The following is an 18,884-nucleotide window of genomic DNA, read 5'->3' on the forward strand; positions in this document are numbered from 1 at the left end:
ATTGGTGAACTTCTGATTGCCTCAGAAAATAACCGGAGAAACTTTTAGGAATGTTTTCATAGTGGTATATATACTTGTGAATAAAACCGCAGGCAGGAAAAGGTGGTGATTTGGTGTAAAGTCAGCAACTTTAGCTCGGAAAAGAGAGGCGTGGTATGTTCCAATGTATGGGAAAGTGTTATTGTACGTAGTGCTCTTTTTTGAAGAATTACCAAAGGATTAAATGAGATGGAAAAAGTATTTCCCCAAAGGATATTGCCATGGCTAAAGTATGGATAAATCAAGGAATAGTACAAAATAAACACACTCTTTTTATTGATAGAGAATTTAATGTAGTTGATGATACCAATATTTCTGGAAATTTTCCCACAGATGTACTGAATATGGCTTTTCCAATTTAACTTGTCGCTAAAGATTATACCGAGAAATTTAACATTAGACACGCATTCTATAGCAATATTCGAAATTAATAATGAAGGTAAGGAATGTGTAATCCGTCTAGATTGAGGCTTAATAAGCATATATTTAGTTTTACTCAGACTGAGTATAAGACGGTTGGTACATAACCACGCATCCATCTCATCTATATATCTTATCCATCTCAAGAGACATAATGTCTACAGTAGCGTTTGCTTCGGTGTCAGAATAAGTGGCTCTAGTATCATCAGCAAATAAGATAAGATCTAACAGATTAGATGCATTAGCTATATCATTAATATATAATAAAAGGAGAGACGATCGTAATATCTAACTTTGTGGTACTCCAAACAAGATAGGTCCTATTTCAGAGAGTGTGCCATTATATGTTACTTTCTGAAAACGGCCACAGAGGTAACTATTAAACCAATTATTAGATATATCTCTAAAGCCATAGTGTGATAACTTAAACAGCAGAATATCATGTTTAACTGTATCAAACGCTTTTGATAGATATAGAAAGACTGCCACGGTGAGTTTTTTTACTTTCCTTGGCTTGGATTAATTTATCGTACAATGGAGTAGCTGCTAAACTTGTTGAATGATGGGCCCTAATACCATGTTGATTCTCCGAGAGTACATTGTTAATAACTTCAAAAAGATATTTTCGTATTATTTCTCAGAAATTGCTAAACTTGGTTAACATATATGTTTATTTATTTTGTTTATTTACTTGACTGGCCATTTTCCTATGAACATAGATTTTACTTCCGTCCTGTGGAAAACTTTATATTTAAAGCCTGACGCTTTAATTTTATACACCATTACCCATACCCGTGAGAGAGATAGTTTGGTTGAAGAAAGGTCTAATTTACTACGTATTTTTACTATGGTCTAATTTATTCAAGAATGTTTCGTGGAGGAAACCGGGCTCGATTAATGAAATTAAATCCATAGCTAATCCAGCAGCAAATGAATCGAGAGCGCGACGAACGTTCGTCGTCTACTACGAGAGCAACACCTTTGATAACTGCGCCATCAACGAGCGCCGACAACGTCTAATTAATTAATATAAGTGTATGTCTAGATCTGACGTCGTTTTCAACAAGATTTCACACCGCATCTTCTGACGTAAGGCCTCGAAGGCGAACTACACACCTGAATGAACGTAATTCAATCCTATTATCCCACTGACCACCGGCATGGTCGCCTTTTAAGCTGACGCACTCGTTAGAGACTTTGCCAGCCAGAGCTCAGACACGTGACATAGACGCTTGGATTTGAACCATGATATAGATGACTGATGACAGTCACACCAGATCGTAACTTTTCGGAATCAGCAACTGCACATTAGGCTTAGTATTAAAAGTTTACTTTGGAAGCACTAAGAATTCGCTTTATTTATTTTATTGGTGTTTTACGCCGTACTCAAGAACATTTCATTTATACACCACAGCATTATGGTGGCACGAAACCGAGCAGAGCACTGGAAAACCCATTGTCACTCGCAGGTTGCTGCCAGACCATCCAATATTCGCTTTATAGAATCCGCACTATATAGATTGTAGCTTTATAAATCCAGGCTTTTTTGCGCATATAATTCAGATTGTAATAAATTTAGTTCGATATATACCATACTCTTATTTGGCATTTAAATTAAAATTATTGGCAAGTTTAATCTTTATCTAAAACAAGCCTTTTGGAAATGCACAGCTTCTAGAGTCTATACATGAGAATCGATACAAAACAATACACCATATAAAGGACAAATGAACAACGTAATAAACACAAAATTATACGTTTTTATTTTCTCATGTCTTCAGTATACACTAACATAGGTATATGCGAGACAATTTGGATTTAATTCACAAAAATGACACCGAGTGTTAAATTAAACCATAGTACACTGAGAGCAGTCGATGTGTTTAGCAAAGGTGAAGCTTGGACGTGCGCGATACCAATGTACTTGGAGAAACAGCATGGAAACGTAATAAACCATAAGCTGAAACCTTAGTTTCTGGAAGAAAATATTATGCAAAGAAATTATTTAACAGAAGACATTGATAAAGCTGCAAAGCGTCAGTTTAACATCAGCATATCAGGAATATAGTAAGTATACAGGTGTCTTTTCCCTGTTGTGCGTTGTACCCTACATGGCATTTCCAGAAATTCAATCAGTCTCCGATGAATGTTATAAATGCAAAAGGCTCAGAAAGGCATGAAGTGTTAAATATTTTAAAACAAGTTTCTAAAATACAAATTTGAAAGCGACAGCTGTATACAAATGTTGCTAACAAGAACTGCTCTTTGAAAAAATTAATCGCATACTTTTATATCAAAAACAACTAAATGAAGAAAAAAATGCAACAAAATAATAACATATACTTTATGATAAAGTAATACTTTGTTCTGTTAAGTGGCATTCGGGCGGTAAAGGTGCATAAATGTGGTCGATAAAAGTGGGAATTCCTTGATATGGTTAGCTGGTCAATAATAAATTCGCAACATGTGTCTGAAACAATCAGATGACCAGCAAGATTGGTAAAGCTGGTATCTGGTCTCGGGCACTCTCTGCTCACAATCAATCGTGCCCTGGGCTGAGCGTGACAGTGCCTGTTGGGTAGGGATTATAGAGAGCGCAAGGCTCCCCCGACGGCCGGAGGCACGAGGATGTAACGGCAGGGATACAGCCCTATGACAAGCTTCACGTCATCGCTAACACTTCCACTAACACGACCTTACTGCCGATAGTTTCTTTGGTAAATTTGCTCTCCGCATTGGTGATCTTATTGATTCTGAACTCAATGTGAGTCTTTAGAAGGAATGCGTGTGGAGTGAATGGCCAGTTATCTTGTCAATGCCCGACGGTAAAAATCGGAAAACTTAGACAATGTTCTTTGCCAAAAGCTTATTGTTCGGCCCATGAACAGAACCTTTCTGGAAGCGATTGTTAGTCACGATTGCTGACAATGCCATATACCCGGTTTCTTCGCCGACACGGACGTGTGATGGATCGGTAATTACCACAGATGATTTTATCTGTCCTAAACACTTACATTTTTCCAACTGTCACTTAAAGAACTGCGCGAGTTTCATATACAGACCGCTTCCGGCTGAGTTCCACTCAATATCACCAACTTAAACACAATACAACTTTACAACATTCTGCGCAAAAGGCCCAAATTCTAAAAACATACCCTGTTTCGTCCGTATTTGGTTTGACCTTTAAATAACAATATTAGTATAGCTTTATCTACCACACATTTATAGATATATATACATTGTTAAACCATCTGTATAATAAAACTTTGTGACACACAAATAAATTACAGCTTGTTTCTATGTACACGGTTATCTGTGATAAGGGAGGACAAGAGTACACGTTTAGTACAGCTCTCTATCACCCAACAATAACAACGATTACCCTGTGACAATCCACAACAACAGCCTGCGGACCAGGAGCCAGTGCAGGTGCACTCATACATACAACAATATACAACAGCCTTCCCAACCCAACATATGATCTAGACAAGCCTTTGGCGTTATATACTTCAACTGAACAACGTTTAACAACATTTCCAAGAAACTGGCTTGATTACAGCTATATCATAAACTTGCAATTCTCTGCAAAATATAGATTGTATTTACGTAGACATAAATTGTATGATATGACTTTCATAATGTTGAAACCCATATCACAGGTCAAGAAATTCCCAAAATCACATCACACTTGACCTTGCCATAAATGTTGAGAATGTGAGATGTTCTAAAAGGTAAAAGGCAACATTTAAGTTAAATACGCCTGGAAGAAAAAACAAATCTGACTGGCATTTACAAATTTAGAAAATCAGAAAATCAAAAAATCATGGAAGCTTTTTTCCAAAAAAAAAAAAATAAAAAAAAATAAAAATGCTGACTATCAGTTTTAACATTCTAAAAATCTGACAATCAGAACTCAGGATTTTAAAACTCCAACATATAAGCTGAGCATAGTATGATTTCCTCATCTGCTCTGAATTTATATTTTCCTAAACTGCCAGTGAAGCATTTTAACACGTATGCAAAGAACCAAAGTTATGTGTGGAAAAGTTCCAGAAAAACTGAAAATATGTGGGACTGACCAAACTGCATATAACTTGTTGAAACTCAGTATAAGCAGAAATATACCAAACAGTATCTTCCCAACTATCTACACATCCTATCATTATATCTAATGTGAAGCTTCCTGAAGCAAATTAACAAACAATAAACAATGATAACAACCCACCCACTTTATACACAAAATTGCCCTTTCATTTCAAATGTATAATTCCGTCCTCTAGGCTCTTTATAAATGATACATGTCCAGTCTTACAGACTATAGCTAATCTATTAATCTCCAAATTACCACATATGTTTGTATATTCCTTACAAAAGGTGGGTGAGCGGTACAAATCAAAACTTCTCCCATGGACTCCACAGCCATGGTCAGCCTGCATATACTTGCGGTTGTACAATAGCAAGAGCAGCATACAGCCCTAATGGTATCAAACTGTTATTCTGATATTGAGAACCTCCTATTTCTATGGTTATTTTTATTCATATCCATAACAGACCAATTCTGTATTACACAGAATGTGTCATACTGCTGAATGTCTATATAGCACTTAAGTATAATAACATGGAGTTTTACAAAATACCCTGTACTCTCCACGTGTCCATAGGGGTTGTTGCATAGCTGTAGATCAAAGGTCCCCAATACACTCATGCACATTACACATACATTTTACACACGTACACACAATAAACCACTTTCTTCAACATGCATTCTGTAGTCTTCCAAATAATCGACACACAACACCTGGGAACAGTAGAGTAATAAAGCACACCTGTGCAGCAGGTAAGCATGGCACACCTGACTCAGTCTCTGTCTGAACAATCTGAGGCGTGCCTGTACATTTGTAGGCTGTATATAATATAGGCAGTCCCTTGTTCCCAATCAGTTAAGAGGTAATCTGTTCTGCTTTTGAGTAATTTTGTTGGTCACAGCACATTAGTTCTTAAAAGCACCCAACACACTGCTTATGTTCTGAGTACACCTGTTCTGTTCATGGCAGAGTGTAACAACATCCTGCTATTTAATGCCTGTCATAATGGTGGCGCTGTGAACAAGAACCAATGGTTCCCCTTCATCAGGAACAACAGTTAAGGGCATAGCCACCAAGTCACCACACATCCCAATAGTTCACCACAGAGTCATAATGGTGATACTGTGGACCAGTAGTACCAAAGTATGCCCACCAAGAGGAACAACAGTTAGGAGCATAGCCACTGAGTTTGCCATCACCCCAACAGGCCATTCCTTCTGATGTTAATGGGCTCAGTAAGGGCGGGTAACTCAGTAGTTATAGTGCGTGTGTTGATGTTGATGATGGCTGGGATGGCTACGCGACGCAGAGGAAATGTCTGTGTAATAGTCTACTGCACTGTAAGGTTTAGAGAACTTTTCCCTGGCTACGTTATGTGTCACAGGGTACATGTGAGGGTTATGCACCGCGGGATAAACGTCTTTATCGTGGGTGGGGACGGGGAATCTCTGCACAGCAGGGGAGCGAGAATTGCACCCTTTTTGCCTCTGCTGTATAAGGTAGATAACCACTCCAATGAGAACAAAGCCAAGCACTGATGGGAGAGCTATCACTAACGGCAGAGACGACCCGTTGGATGAGCTACCAGAGGGTGCTGAGGCTCGGTGCTGGCTTCGGTCTGAAAAAGACAAATAACAGTAACTATCAACTGTTTATAAAGTCTTGCTTCTCACATTTTCAGATAATGAACCAGAATTATGAATAAGTAAAACCAGAAATGTATTGACTTAGGCTTCTGGCATTCAATCAATACTATGATAATTATTCAAAATAAATAAGTGGGAGTCTCTAAAAATGAAGACAATACATTTGTATTAAATTGAAGATAAGGATGTGAAACCACATTGTATGGTCTTTGAACGGTGTGTTACCTGTTGAGACGATTAGGAAAGCTTCTCTATAACTGTAACCCATACTGTTGGCCCCCAAACAGATGTACATCCCTGCACTTTTCTCTGTTGCATGTGGAATGACAAGTTTATTGAGGTAGGCCCCATCTGTGGTGTGCAGAACACTCCCTGTCTCCAACACAATGAATCTGTGACCTTTGACCACAATGGTTGTGTTCTGATTAACCTTGTCTCCATGCTCCTCCACTCTCTTCAACCACTGCAACAACAAAACATTCCATATCATTGTAATTTCAAGTCACTGTACATGAAGATCATCTAAATCAAGCTTCACCATAGAGATATTAGATATATCAAAAACCTGTGGTACATGACTCTCTCAGAGAATCTTTACAAAGAGCCATGCATGCATAGCTTTCTTCATTGGTGTTTAATATTTTCAGGTAGATATTAATTGGTAGCATGCAGGCAAGAAATAAAACAAATGGGAGGGTCAGGAATCTCTACACTTACATATAAGTGAAAAATTGGACAAACTTCTAACATACTGGATAAGACAATAATTGTGAGTAATAACTAAAGAAATACACATGAGAGTCATCAGGACTACACCAACTTATATGACATGTTATTTCATGAAAGAATATATAGTGTAAAAAATTTGCACACAGATTAAAAATGCATACAGACATTGTAAGGGAAGTTCTGCCTTACCTGTATATGAGGTTGAACAACACTTTTCACACGACACTGAAATGATGCTGTGCTTCCATATTTCACTGTTATGTTCATCGGGTGGGGAGGCAAAATTTCTGGCTTGGTTTTTATTTTTTCTGAAAAACAGAAGAAAATTGATTTGAATATACATGTGTTAACTTTCCACTGGATTTATTTGCAATAGTATAATATCTGCTGATTAAAAAAGTTTGAAGCCAAAACTAAATGGCTACATTTAACAAATACATATGTACATGTATATGTAAAAATACTGGGCATGGTCCAAAACAAGATAATGTCAGAATATGTTAAATTAATACATTTTCCTGTAATCATTTGACTACTATTTAAAGATGGAAAGCATTTCTATATTAGTCAGATGTTATCTTATATATTAATGAGCAGTCATAACACTTATTTGTATGGTGTGCAGTACGACGAAGCCTTTTACATGAAGTTAATGAAGTACATTGCTGAGATTCTCACTGACCATGAGAAACCTTTCTGGCATGTGTCATAAAAATGTCAGTAATAAAAGTTCAAGGTAATGAGAAAATCTAGGCTAAAATTTGCGTATCTAGGCTAAAATCTGCGTATCTAGAAGCAAAGCAAACGACTAGGAGACAGTAGAAAGACGGGGAGCTGTTCTTAAGTCAGGTCACAGAACTTCATCAGTGAACACTCCCCCCCCCCCCCCACCACCCCACCACACACTCATTATGTCTGCTCAGGTTTACAACCACCACCCTGTAATCAGCATTACCAGGGTAACTGACTACTAGGCTGGCATGCTGGTCATGGTCTAGTCATTTGACATACAGTGATGTGTCACCCAGTGCATTTCTCAGTCAACATGGTGCATAGAGGTCAATATACCTAAACATCTGGTCAGTCCAACAGTTAGTGTACAGGTTGGGTACTGTCAGGTGGTCAGTGAGTACTGGGGTAGGGCAGTTTATCTTACGGTCAAGAACAGGTGGGTGATAGTGAAATAGATTTCAGTGTAGTACGGTGAAATATAGACATATACATGTACCTCAGGGCAGCATGGTCAAGTGCATAAAACATATGTCAGTGTGGTATGGATAGATGTATGGACATATTTCAGTGTGGTATGGATAGATGTATTGACATATTTCAGTGTGGTATGGATAGATGTATTGACATATTTCAGTGTGGTATGGATAGATGTATTGACATATGTCAGTGTGGTATGGATAGATGTATTGACATATGTCAGTGTGGTATGGATAGATGTATTGACATATGTCAGTGTGGTATGGATAGATGTATTGACATATTTCAGTGTGGTATGGATAGATGTATTGACATGTTTCAGTGTGGTATGGATAGACATATACACACATTTCAGAGTGCAGTGGCTAGATGTGCTGACATTTCAATGAGGTTTGTTCAGAAGTAAGGAAATATTTGTATGGTTTGGTCAGATGTAAAGACATATTTCATTGTAGTATTGTCTGAAACATAGATATTATTTTTCTTCATGCTGACATAGCATAAAAAGGTTAGGTGTAAAAACATGAAACAGTTACCGAATAACAGTTTAAGACATTTTTCACATGTCACTTCCATATCAGTAACAAAGGGAAGGCTTTGAGGAATGAGAGGCTGTATTTTATTGACAGATACCCCTAGATAGTCTTCCCATTTAAGAGTATAGCATGGGGATTGCCTGTCAGTGCCTAGCCAAGGGGCCAGCCCTGATGCCACAGTCCCTAGGACAAGGCATTTCCCATTACAGATCCTATCAATAAATGACCATGTTTTGAGGTTTCTTGAGGATTTTCTACAGAGGTTCTTTATCTTAGAATTTCAATATTGATATCGAACATGCAGTTGTGTCATCCCTTCCAACAGATGGTCCTGTAGGGTCTTTGGCCAAAAACGACTGGAAAGATTGTGGTTAGATTGGCCATGTATTGACATAAGCCAAACATTTCCCCTCTCCAGATCAGCCAAAGGTCTTAACATGGCTTTGGGCTTCGGATGAAGTTTGGAGCTAAGATTTGATGTATTTCCCAATACAGGCCCAAAAAATTCAATATCGGGTATCACGAAAATATGACTCATTTGTTTAAATAGCATTCTGGATGCACCATTGAAAGGAACTAATCTGAAATTGAGTTGATGGAGGGTAAAGAATTGTGCGCTTGCTCCCGCCTGGTAAAGCTGAACTCTGACAATGGGAGTGGCTTGGAATGGTCTGCTCCGAGCTGTTCTGCCATTGTTTCACCTCGAGCACAGCGTGTGAAATCACACACTTGCAGCACCTGATCTTTTGTCTGCCCAGTCAGAATGGAGAGAATGGTGTGTGTTAGACATGACCTGCCCTCCCCTCTCACAATGCACTCTATTTATACAGAATAATCGAGTCCAGATTGGTGCCCAATAGTTAACAGACAAGCTGTCAGTCCAAATGACCACAGTCTCTCTCTGTGTCTGTCACTATGATAACATGCAACATCCCTACTATTGTTTTAATTCTTGTTTAACACACCACTAACTTCATAGACACTTTTTTGACATGGCTGTGTATTTCAGAGTTAACTCTGAGTTGCCCAGCTGTTGCTGTTATTCCTTTACTGTACTATAAACTCTATGGTAGCTGATGCGATAAATGATTTCAATAAGGGGATTATGGCGGAGTGTTTCTGGCGAGATGGGATCATCCCCAGTCAGGAACACAAACATAAGTCCCGTCTTAGACACTCTCAGCCCCCGAATTGCCTAGCAACCATGAAATCCACTTGTGCCAAGAAGCTTCTGTCGTGCTGTGAAGAAAAAGGGAAAGAAAACATCCTTTCTCGCCCCAAGGGAAGGAAAAATCTTAAAGAAGATGCTTGGTGGGCTTATGTTCCAGCATTGACAAACACATGTTCCAGGAAAATTATACAGCTTGGAAGCAGAGCAAACTGTGTGTTGGTTTCAATCACTTCCCAAGATTCTACCATTCACTGCTGAATTTATAACAAAGAGAATCCCTCGAAGCTGTGGCTTCGGCCGGGTTTCTTTTTTAGCTATTTTCATAAAAATCAATGGCACCAAAGAGCAGAAATGCTGCGGTGTGTCAACAATGATCGTCGATTATATCTCCATCTAGGTATTTATACATGCAGCGACACCAGCCAAGCTGTTGACTCAGTGATGAATGTTGTGCTGGTTGCCATATCCTCACAACTACACCACCAGATTACAATATTCTGTACTCTTCAGATTCTGCTAGACTGCTATCAAAGAGCACCAATTTCTTCCAATCTGTGTGCATCTAGTCAACTGTAAAACTCCTGCTATTCACTGCTTCCTTCGCTTTGCCTTGCTCACACACTTTCTATGTGAGAAAGCCTACGGCAAAACTGAACTACAAAGCAAAGAAATATCTGATTAAGGTGTTTCAAGTAGCTAAGCATGCCCCCAGTTACATTACTGCCCAGACCGACTAAAAAGTGTTTATGGCATGCTTGAATGTTGTTATTCATGCTGAAAAGCAGAATGCCTAAAACATCTCATGGACACTTTCAAATAGTAGCCTTTATAAAGCAACTTAGGTACTGTTGACAGTTGTGTATGGTTTAGTAGGGAAACAATATGCTTCACCAGAGACAAGGATAAGGTGTACCCGATGCTCTACATACCTCAATCAGTGGCGTCGCAAGCAGTACATGGTCATACCAAAAAACCCCCCCCAAAAAACCCAAAAATAAAAACAAACAAAAAACCCCAAAATATTAAAAACTCCTAATAAATCAAAAGTAATGTCAAACCAATTTAATGGCGACCAACAAAATCAAGGCACATTTACACACATCTGTGCACTGTAGACTGCTATGGTTCAATGTGACAGACACAATGTGAATTTGTTCTACTTAGACACAAGGTGAATTTGTTCTACAGGACACAAGGTGAATTTGTTCTCTTTACAGACACAAGGTGAATTTATTCTACAGGATGCAAAGTGAATTTGTTCTACTTACAGACACAAGGTGAATTTGTTCCAGTACCAGACAAGATGAATTTATTCTACTTAGATACAATTTGAATTTGTTCTAATACCAGAGACAAGGTGAATTTGTTCCAGTACCAACCACAAGGTGAATTTGTTCCAGTACCAGACACACAGTGAATTTGTTCCAGTACCAGATACAAAGTGAATTTGATCTGCTACCAGACACCGAATGTTCAATCAGACAAAAATGGAATTTGTTCCACCACGCACATGCAGAATTTGTTTCAAAGAAGTAGTCAGAATTGGTCTAACTTAGACTGTATCATTTTGGTATACCAGAGATAAAGCAATTTTGATATGTATAAATTTGATCTGGCAGGGAAAGGAATTCAATAAAAGATGAATCTGGTTTACTGGAGGCATGATGAATTAGGTTTACTGGAGGCAAAAGAAATATGGCTAACTGCAGGCAAGATGAATTTACAGGAGACAAGATGTGTTAAGTGTATGCTTCAGAAAACATGCACTTGTCTCAGAAGAGAGGTGTACTGAAAATAATTAAGGCCTTAAATGTTTAGCCTGAACTACAAGCTTGTGGTATTTAGTATGCACTGGAGAAAAGGTGTATTTGTTGTACACTGGAGAAAAGGTGCATTTAGTGTGCAGTGGAGAGAAGGTGCATTTAGTGTGCAGTGGAGAAAAGGTGCATTAATTGAGTGTGCACTGGAGAAAAGGTGCATTAATTTAGTGTGCACTGGAGAAAAGATGAATTAATTTAGTACGCAAAGGAGAAAAAGTTGGATTTTGTGTGCACTTGTGATAAGGGGCTACTAGTGTGCACTGCAGGAGAAAAGGTATATTAAATGTGCAATGGAGAAGAGGTGTATTTAATAACACTATAAAAAAAAATGTACTTAATCTGCACTGGGAAAAAAGGTGTATTTGGTTTGTCCCAGCTGATAAAAAAATTTAAGTTGAATTTGTTTGATTCTAGAGACAGGGAGTGTTTTGCCTGTATTAGACAAAATGAGTACTTTCAGGAGTGCATGTAGTCTGTCTTACCTGTCCATCAGTCAGTCAGTTGGTTGTCCTGTCTTAACTGAAAGCAATCCCAGTCCACACAAACACCACATCTAAAAGCTACATGACAACATGCAAACAGAACCACAGACACAAGGCTATACCTTCATGCTAGTGAAACTAACACTAAAACCTGACATTTTGACAACCTGTCAGAGACGGTAAATATGGATAGAGTGTCATGTGGAGCCACTGCTGTCACCCACCTATAACCTCTAACGTATACGTGTAGTTGATCACCCCTTCACTGTTAAACACTCGACACATATATTTGCCGCTCTTTTCTTTGGTAAGATCATGCAATTTTAAAGTCCATGGTGTTTTTTTAGCATGTCCAAGATCCTCAAGAGCCAGACGCTGACCGTCCTTGTACCACTCGATTTGAGGGTGTGGATGACCAACCGCTTTACACTTAAAGCGCACAGAGCTGCCTGTAGGCCTGTCCATGGAACTCCGCCGCATTTTATCAGGGTAGGAAAACCGGGGTTTGACTGAAAGAAAAGTATTCATTATCTGAGAGAGGAATCAACACCCCTGTTTACCTATATCCAGGTTGTCAAAACAGGGTAAGCTGTAGTGTTAGTTCAACCCCCACATATCAGGGATTACAGGCTGATAGGAATTGTCCATGCACTCTCAACAAACAGAGTTCAGTTCACTTTCAAGAGGACTGCACAGACTAAACAACAAGTTTTTGAACCATACACTGACAAAGCACACCACTCAAAACAGTACTATATGTATGTGGCATGCCAGCAAGCCTCAGATTGAGTGCAGTGGGGTGAAGAGGCGGGCCCTTAGTCACACTATGCCGCGAAATCGGCCCACAGCTCCTAATGGCGTTTTAAAGGACCATTAACAAAACCACAAGACTACGTAACTGTTTACTTTAGCTCTAATGGTAGATAAAGCGACCAGCCAATTTTAGCCACATTCCAACAGGTTATATTTAAGGAGCCATTCCTCCAGAACTATTACCAAACTGAAGAATTTTTAAACACAATTTTGTCTGGTCCAAATCATTCTTGATCTTGGTAACCGGAGAAAGTAATGCTGTTGGCAGTGTTTTTGCAGACTGTTATAAATAGTCGATAGTTTAACAATAGCAGTTAACGCAGATCAACACGGAGGCAAACATCTCCTTAGCAGTCGATCAATGTTCTCCGCCAATATCTCTGTCGCTGGATCACTGATAAGGTTTCAACTGGGTTGCCATCAATGCTTAGCATCAGACCTGCACAGTGTCAATGCTGTCTCAGACACAAGATCCAGGGCTCTTCTGTGGACAGCCAGCCACACCCAGCCCAGGAACCAAAGATATCCATTCCTCCATTCTTTAATCAATATCCTGCTTTACTTCACACTGAAACTTGTCATCAGTGAATATCTATGCCGAATATGAAACCAACAGGCAAACTGCATCTAGAGGACATTCAATGCAGAGTGAGTACCTCCAGTATCTCCACGAACACATTTGGGTGCCCCCAACATGTATATGTATTCAAATCATTACCATCCTATGCACTGTTTTTCCTGAAGGTTTGCATTTTGCGTCTTATTAGTACACTATAACTGATATAAATGTTACATCCTTGTCCAGGTGAGTCCAACTGACAATCACAACATCAAGTCCCTGTATATCCAATCTGTTATTTATGTTTGGTATACAATGCACTGTACAATAGGATTCCACAAATATACATGTGTGGACACAATGTCATGCACATAAAGTTACATTTACATCCAGTCTGTATACATAACCCTGTTGAAATGACAACACTCAAACATTCAGCAGAGACACGCCCATGGTTACGGAGCCCTACCCAGCCCCACCCCTCACTACAAGCACTACAGGCCAGCAGAGTAGTGAACTACATCACAAGATTAGCACTCACCCAATCCCATCTTATGGTCCTCTTCAGGCGTCTGTGCAAACAAGTTATGCTTCTTCACTGATGATGACCCATCTGAAACACGACCAACAAATGATGTCAACTTCAATTTGGTCCAATGAATTACATGTAGTTCACCTATATGTACAATGTGAAGCTCCAAAGATTATTAATTTATTAATAGACAAGTCTAAATATTTTGTCCTTTATTGGATTATGCACAATGTTTTTGTTGATAGTAAACCTCAAAATTTTGACCCTAAATTATTCACTATGATTCATAACTTTGAGCACGAGGGTTCCTGGTGAGGAACACGGGTGATAAATCACATAAAGATGAATGAGCAAAATGAATGATTTTTGCCAATTTCTAGAGTTAAAAGAAATACAGGCCACTGAAACTATCATATTTAAAGGTAAGTCACATTCTGATTACTTTTCCAGAAAGACTTTTGTACCAAAAAGCTATATCTAACCTGGGTTCAGTTAGCTTTAGTCACGTGACCAAATAGTGTGCTTGATGATTGGCTCAGATCAGCTATGACATCACATAGCAAAACTATGAGTAGATTATTGCTGGTACACAGCAACAGTTTCAGCCTTATTGGATCATCAGCCAGACGACTCTGATGACACAAAAGCTTACAATACTTACCAACAATGAATTTTAATTACTTTCTAAATAAAACATGTCCAACTTGGACTTGAATTTTTAAAATATTTTTGTTTAAATAGCTAATATCCTGTTTAGACTTCCATCAAAACATCTTTGAATCTAAAGCTTACTCTTTATCTACATCATCTTATACTGATCGAGGTCTTCATTTCGAAGAAAGGTCCTTTTATTTGTCCAAATCTCACCAACGCCAAAAATGTGGCTACTATCTGCCAATCAGTATTTACAAAAAAGATCAATGATATCTGTGATGAAATAAGAAATTAAAAATAAAAAGATGGTTTACAGCACTTTCACAAGCATACATGTTCACAAAAGTTAGTGGTTCCTTCAGACCATGCATGACCCAGTTAAACTTCCAGCTGATTACTTCATAATGTGAAATTTAATATAGGTCACAGATAAAATGCATACTGTCTTTCACTTTATAATTTGCAGTATGCGTACACTTCCAGCTCTTCATACTGTGAAATTTTCCACTAGATCACAAATAGAATGTGTACTGTCTTCCACTTTTTAATTTGCAGGATGCCCGGCCGTTGTAAATAAGTCATACGAAACACCGGGTGGAAATGTCCGCTTTAGCCTTGATGATAAGGGCTTCACTGTACCTTTCCCAGCTTTAGACTGTTGAGGAAGAAGGCTGAGTTTATCCCCTCTTCTGATAACCTTACTAAATTAATGGTGCTGAGTGCAGGATACTAAATCCCACTGTACCCAAAGCCTATCTGTGGGTGTCATGGACAAGACAGACAGAGCCCAGGGTAAAGCCTGCTCTGGGTGACTTACATGCAATCTGTCTGGGCAGCTTCGCTACACGCCCTCAATGGGAACTGTCAGAAACAACTGTACACATTTAGTCAGACTGTCATAGGATTTCTATCATTCTGACATTAATTTTCAGCATTATCAGAATATTAATTCTGTTTTTTCTCTCAATATTTAATAAGAATGGCAAGGATACAGTTATACTGAAGACACCTATATGAGGAAATGTACTGTTTACCCAAATTTTCAAGCTGCACATCTGACTTGATTCTGATTGATTCTTTAACCTTTTAGGGCCCCTTAAGAATTTTTTGTGAAGTTGGTTTAATTTCTCATCAAAAGTATCATTGCTATGTGCTTCTGAAGGTAAATTTTTACAGCTTAAACTTTATGTGAAATACAGTATTCACTGAAACCCTACAGATATACATTTAAGCAGATACAAGTAGCTAGATTGAACTTGAAATACACAGACTACACCTACACTACACGTAATTCAATAAGACTACATCAGTTTCCTTCCTTATCTTCCTCCAAAATACCATGACAGTTCTTTCACAAGCCACACATAGTTGGGTAAAATGGTTTCATTCAAACATGTCTAAACTAATATTAGTTATTTTTCATATGTTTGGGCCAGCGGAGGAGCCAAGCTGGAAATTCCAGAGCCCAGGCCTCACCTATCTCGTGACAGTTAGATAGTTTCCAAAGAAGAGACATCTGTTGTGTTCAGGTCATTGACAATTACAGACTGATAAAGGGGCCATGAAGGGGCTGTAGATGTAAGGGAGATCACAGGGATCCCGACCAATTACTGGCCCAGCCATCACAGCGATGATCCATTACATATAATAGCAGTAGACATGTTTATAGCAGGCTTCACTATGACAAGACAGTACAGGCCCATGCCATTGTGCCCTGCCTTTGTCATAGATATTAGGGCTGTGTAAGCCCCACAACACACTCCCTAATTATCAGCTCAGTTTTCCCCTTGAGCTTTGTGACAGCCCCTCACCGGTAACTACCTTACCTATACACACGACTTGAATCTTCATACCTTTATGACAGGTATATATAAACAGGTAACACATAGGTGTGCATATGCCACCATTCATTGTATACACAAGTTTTAATCCAATTTTAGCAGTTCAAAGTTTTGTAAAAAAGAAATGCTATCATGTCCGCAGCTCATACAGGCATGGAGAGCATGAAGCAGAGTTGATTAGTACACACTGACATCTTCATTAAGCAGTGTTTCACCTGTTTAGTTGGTTGAGATGGTGAAAGCCAAACAGACATTTTTTACCGACACTTTGTTACAGCCTGCAAAGCATTTTTCAGCTGAAGTCTCAAGAGCCACTTTGTTTCCACGGCCTTTGGATCTACCAATCTGGTCAGCCATCAGTGAGACTTTAAAGAGGCTTGAGCCACTTGTGAAGCTGGCGGCTGGAGTGGCCACCCCATAACCATTTGATAGCATCTCAGAAACTGTCTGAGGACTTCACAGGCAATTACCCTGCTGTGAAATGAGGGCTGCTTTTGATGGCTGCAGCAACTGTCTCAATATGCTGCTGATGACTCTAGTCCAAAACCTGTCCACTTTCATTTAGCAAAAATTCCCCCACATCTACAATTTTCTTCACAAGCCCAATGAACCTTTCAGACACACATTCAGTTTAGACTGCTGTTTGCTTGTTTTCAAAAACCCTGGGAACTCTATTCACTTTGTCCCTCCCCCTCTGTCCAATATACTACAGGCTACAGACTGTACTTTGACGAGGAATTTCATTGTGTGCCCCAAAACGGAACTGGTATTAGAGGCACATAATGAGGCTAAAGTCTGCTGAATATGGCCATGTGGCCCTACACTGTCTGAATCGCTTGTATAGTATCCTGACAGTATAGTACCCTGAGAAAGAAAACCACAGCCAAATTCCACAGCACACGAGTATTTTGTCTACCTCCATATTCACCATCAGTATACCATAAACCATTTATCTGTCACCACCTCTCTTCACAAGACGGCTTTATATCACACAATAAATCACCCTAGGATACCCTTAATAAATATCATCAGATCATTTTGCCTTAAATGTAGGCCTATATGGCATCTCTATGAAAGAAATACACCACTGGCAGTGTTCGCACTATTAGCCACAAGTGCATGGAGCACATGTAAGCATTTTAAGTTACAACGATCTGACATGAGTTGTTACATGCTAAAATTGTCAAAATGAAGTGTCATACTTGTGACTGTGACATAAATATAATGACACTTGCAGGTGTTGTCTAAACACAGGCATACATGTATATCAAACTGACAAAAACGCATAAACTTGTGCATAAAGCATGACATGTGTAAGTACTGGATGTCTCAAAGGCAAACTGGGAGAACAGAAAATTGTCACACACCATCACATTGATCAAGTGTTTCATGTCAAGGACTTAAAATCTGATAGTGTGTAGTACTACAGTGTAGCAGGCTGACATTCACAGTGGGCAAAGTGGCATGGGAAGTTTGGGGATTATCTAGTATGGGTTGGGGAGCAGATGGCAGCTGCTATCTGTTTTGACATAATGAGGGGAGACAAGTGCCAGGTGTGATATAAACAATGACAGTGTTAGCCAAGCTTCAGGTGTATCACATATCTAATCAACTAACCCTGTTAACTGGGACAATTGGTGTTTTACTAGCCCCTTACATCACTGCTTATCATAATACACAATACAGTTTATGGGGGCATTGAGACTGTGGAATATAATGGGGTGAGGTGTCAGGGAGTGTTTATGAAGGGTCAGGGGTTGATGTGTCTGGGCTGGATGTCACCCAGGGGGCTGGACAGGAGAGATAGGCAGGCTGATGAAGATAGCCTCAGACCCCTTCTACAGCCTTGTTATCAGACCTCCACCAATCACAAGCCTGGGAAACACAGGCTACAATCATACCCTCAGCCCCGCTTCCTACAACATGTTCATCTCAAGCCAGTCAATTAAACTGCAGTCTTGTCTTAATAGTGTCTATGAAACGATAGTTTATCAGCACCTGTATCTTGTGGCCTTTCCTTGTTCTTCTCCCACAAGGCCTCAGTCACAACACTGCAGAGAACCATGTGCCAGCCTTGAGACTAGACTAAGACACTCTTAACTAGGAACTTATATTCTGAAGTTTTATCTTTATAGCATAATGAGGACTGGCTATCACCTTTAATCCAAGGGAATGTTTTGTCAGAATTCTGTTGCATAACATTTTTTTCTGTGCGGAATGAAAAGTACTAAATCAGCCAGACAACACTTTGAATCGTTCCATTTTTACTCTCGTACAAATTAAAACGATTCTTAACGATTTCTTTATGTAAAATACAGAAAAAGATATTTAAGACTGGTCATCAATAT

General features: G+C 39.1%; 1 protein-coding gene across 3 annotated transcripts in view; it reads right to left on the bottom strand.

Annotated features, from left to right (window-relative positions):
* Nucleotides 1-4,325: 4,325 nt before the first annotated feature.
* Nucleotides 4,326-18,884, bottom strand: part of LOC135467821 (fibroblast growth factor receptor-like 1) — a 39,010-nt gene continuing 24,451 nt past the window's right edge. For all 3 annotated transcript variants that reach the window (XM_064745700.1, XM_064745698.1, XM_064745699.1), the window contains exons 4-8: nt 14,051-14,122; nt 12,362-12,646; nt 7,109-7,227; nt 6,416-6,653; nt 4,326-6,162 (exon numbers count right to left, since the gene is read on the bottom strand). In XM_064745700.1, coding sequence (XP_064601770.1) covers nt 5,795-6,162; nt 6,416-6,653; nt 7,109-7,227; nt 12,362-12,646; nt 14,051-14,122 — 1,082 coding nt within the window. In that variant the 3' untranslated portion in view covers nt 4,326-5,794. The remainder of the gene's footprint in view (nt 6,163-6,415; nt 6,654-7,108; nt 7,228-12,361; nt 12,647-14,050; nt 14,123-18,884) is intronic.

The sequence above is a fragment of the Liolophura sinensis genome, chromosome 6 (assembly GCF_032854445.1).
Source record: "Liolophura sinensis isolate JHLJ2023 chromosome 6, CUHK_Ljap_v2, whole genome shotgun sequence".
Classification (NCBI taxonomy): domain Eukaryota; kingdom Metazoa; phylum Mollusca; class Polyplacophora; order Chitonida; family Chitonidae; genus Liolophura; species Liolophura sinensis.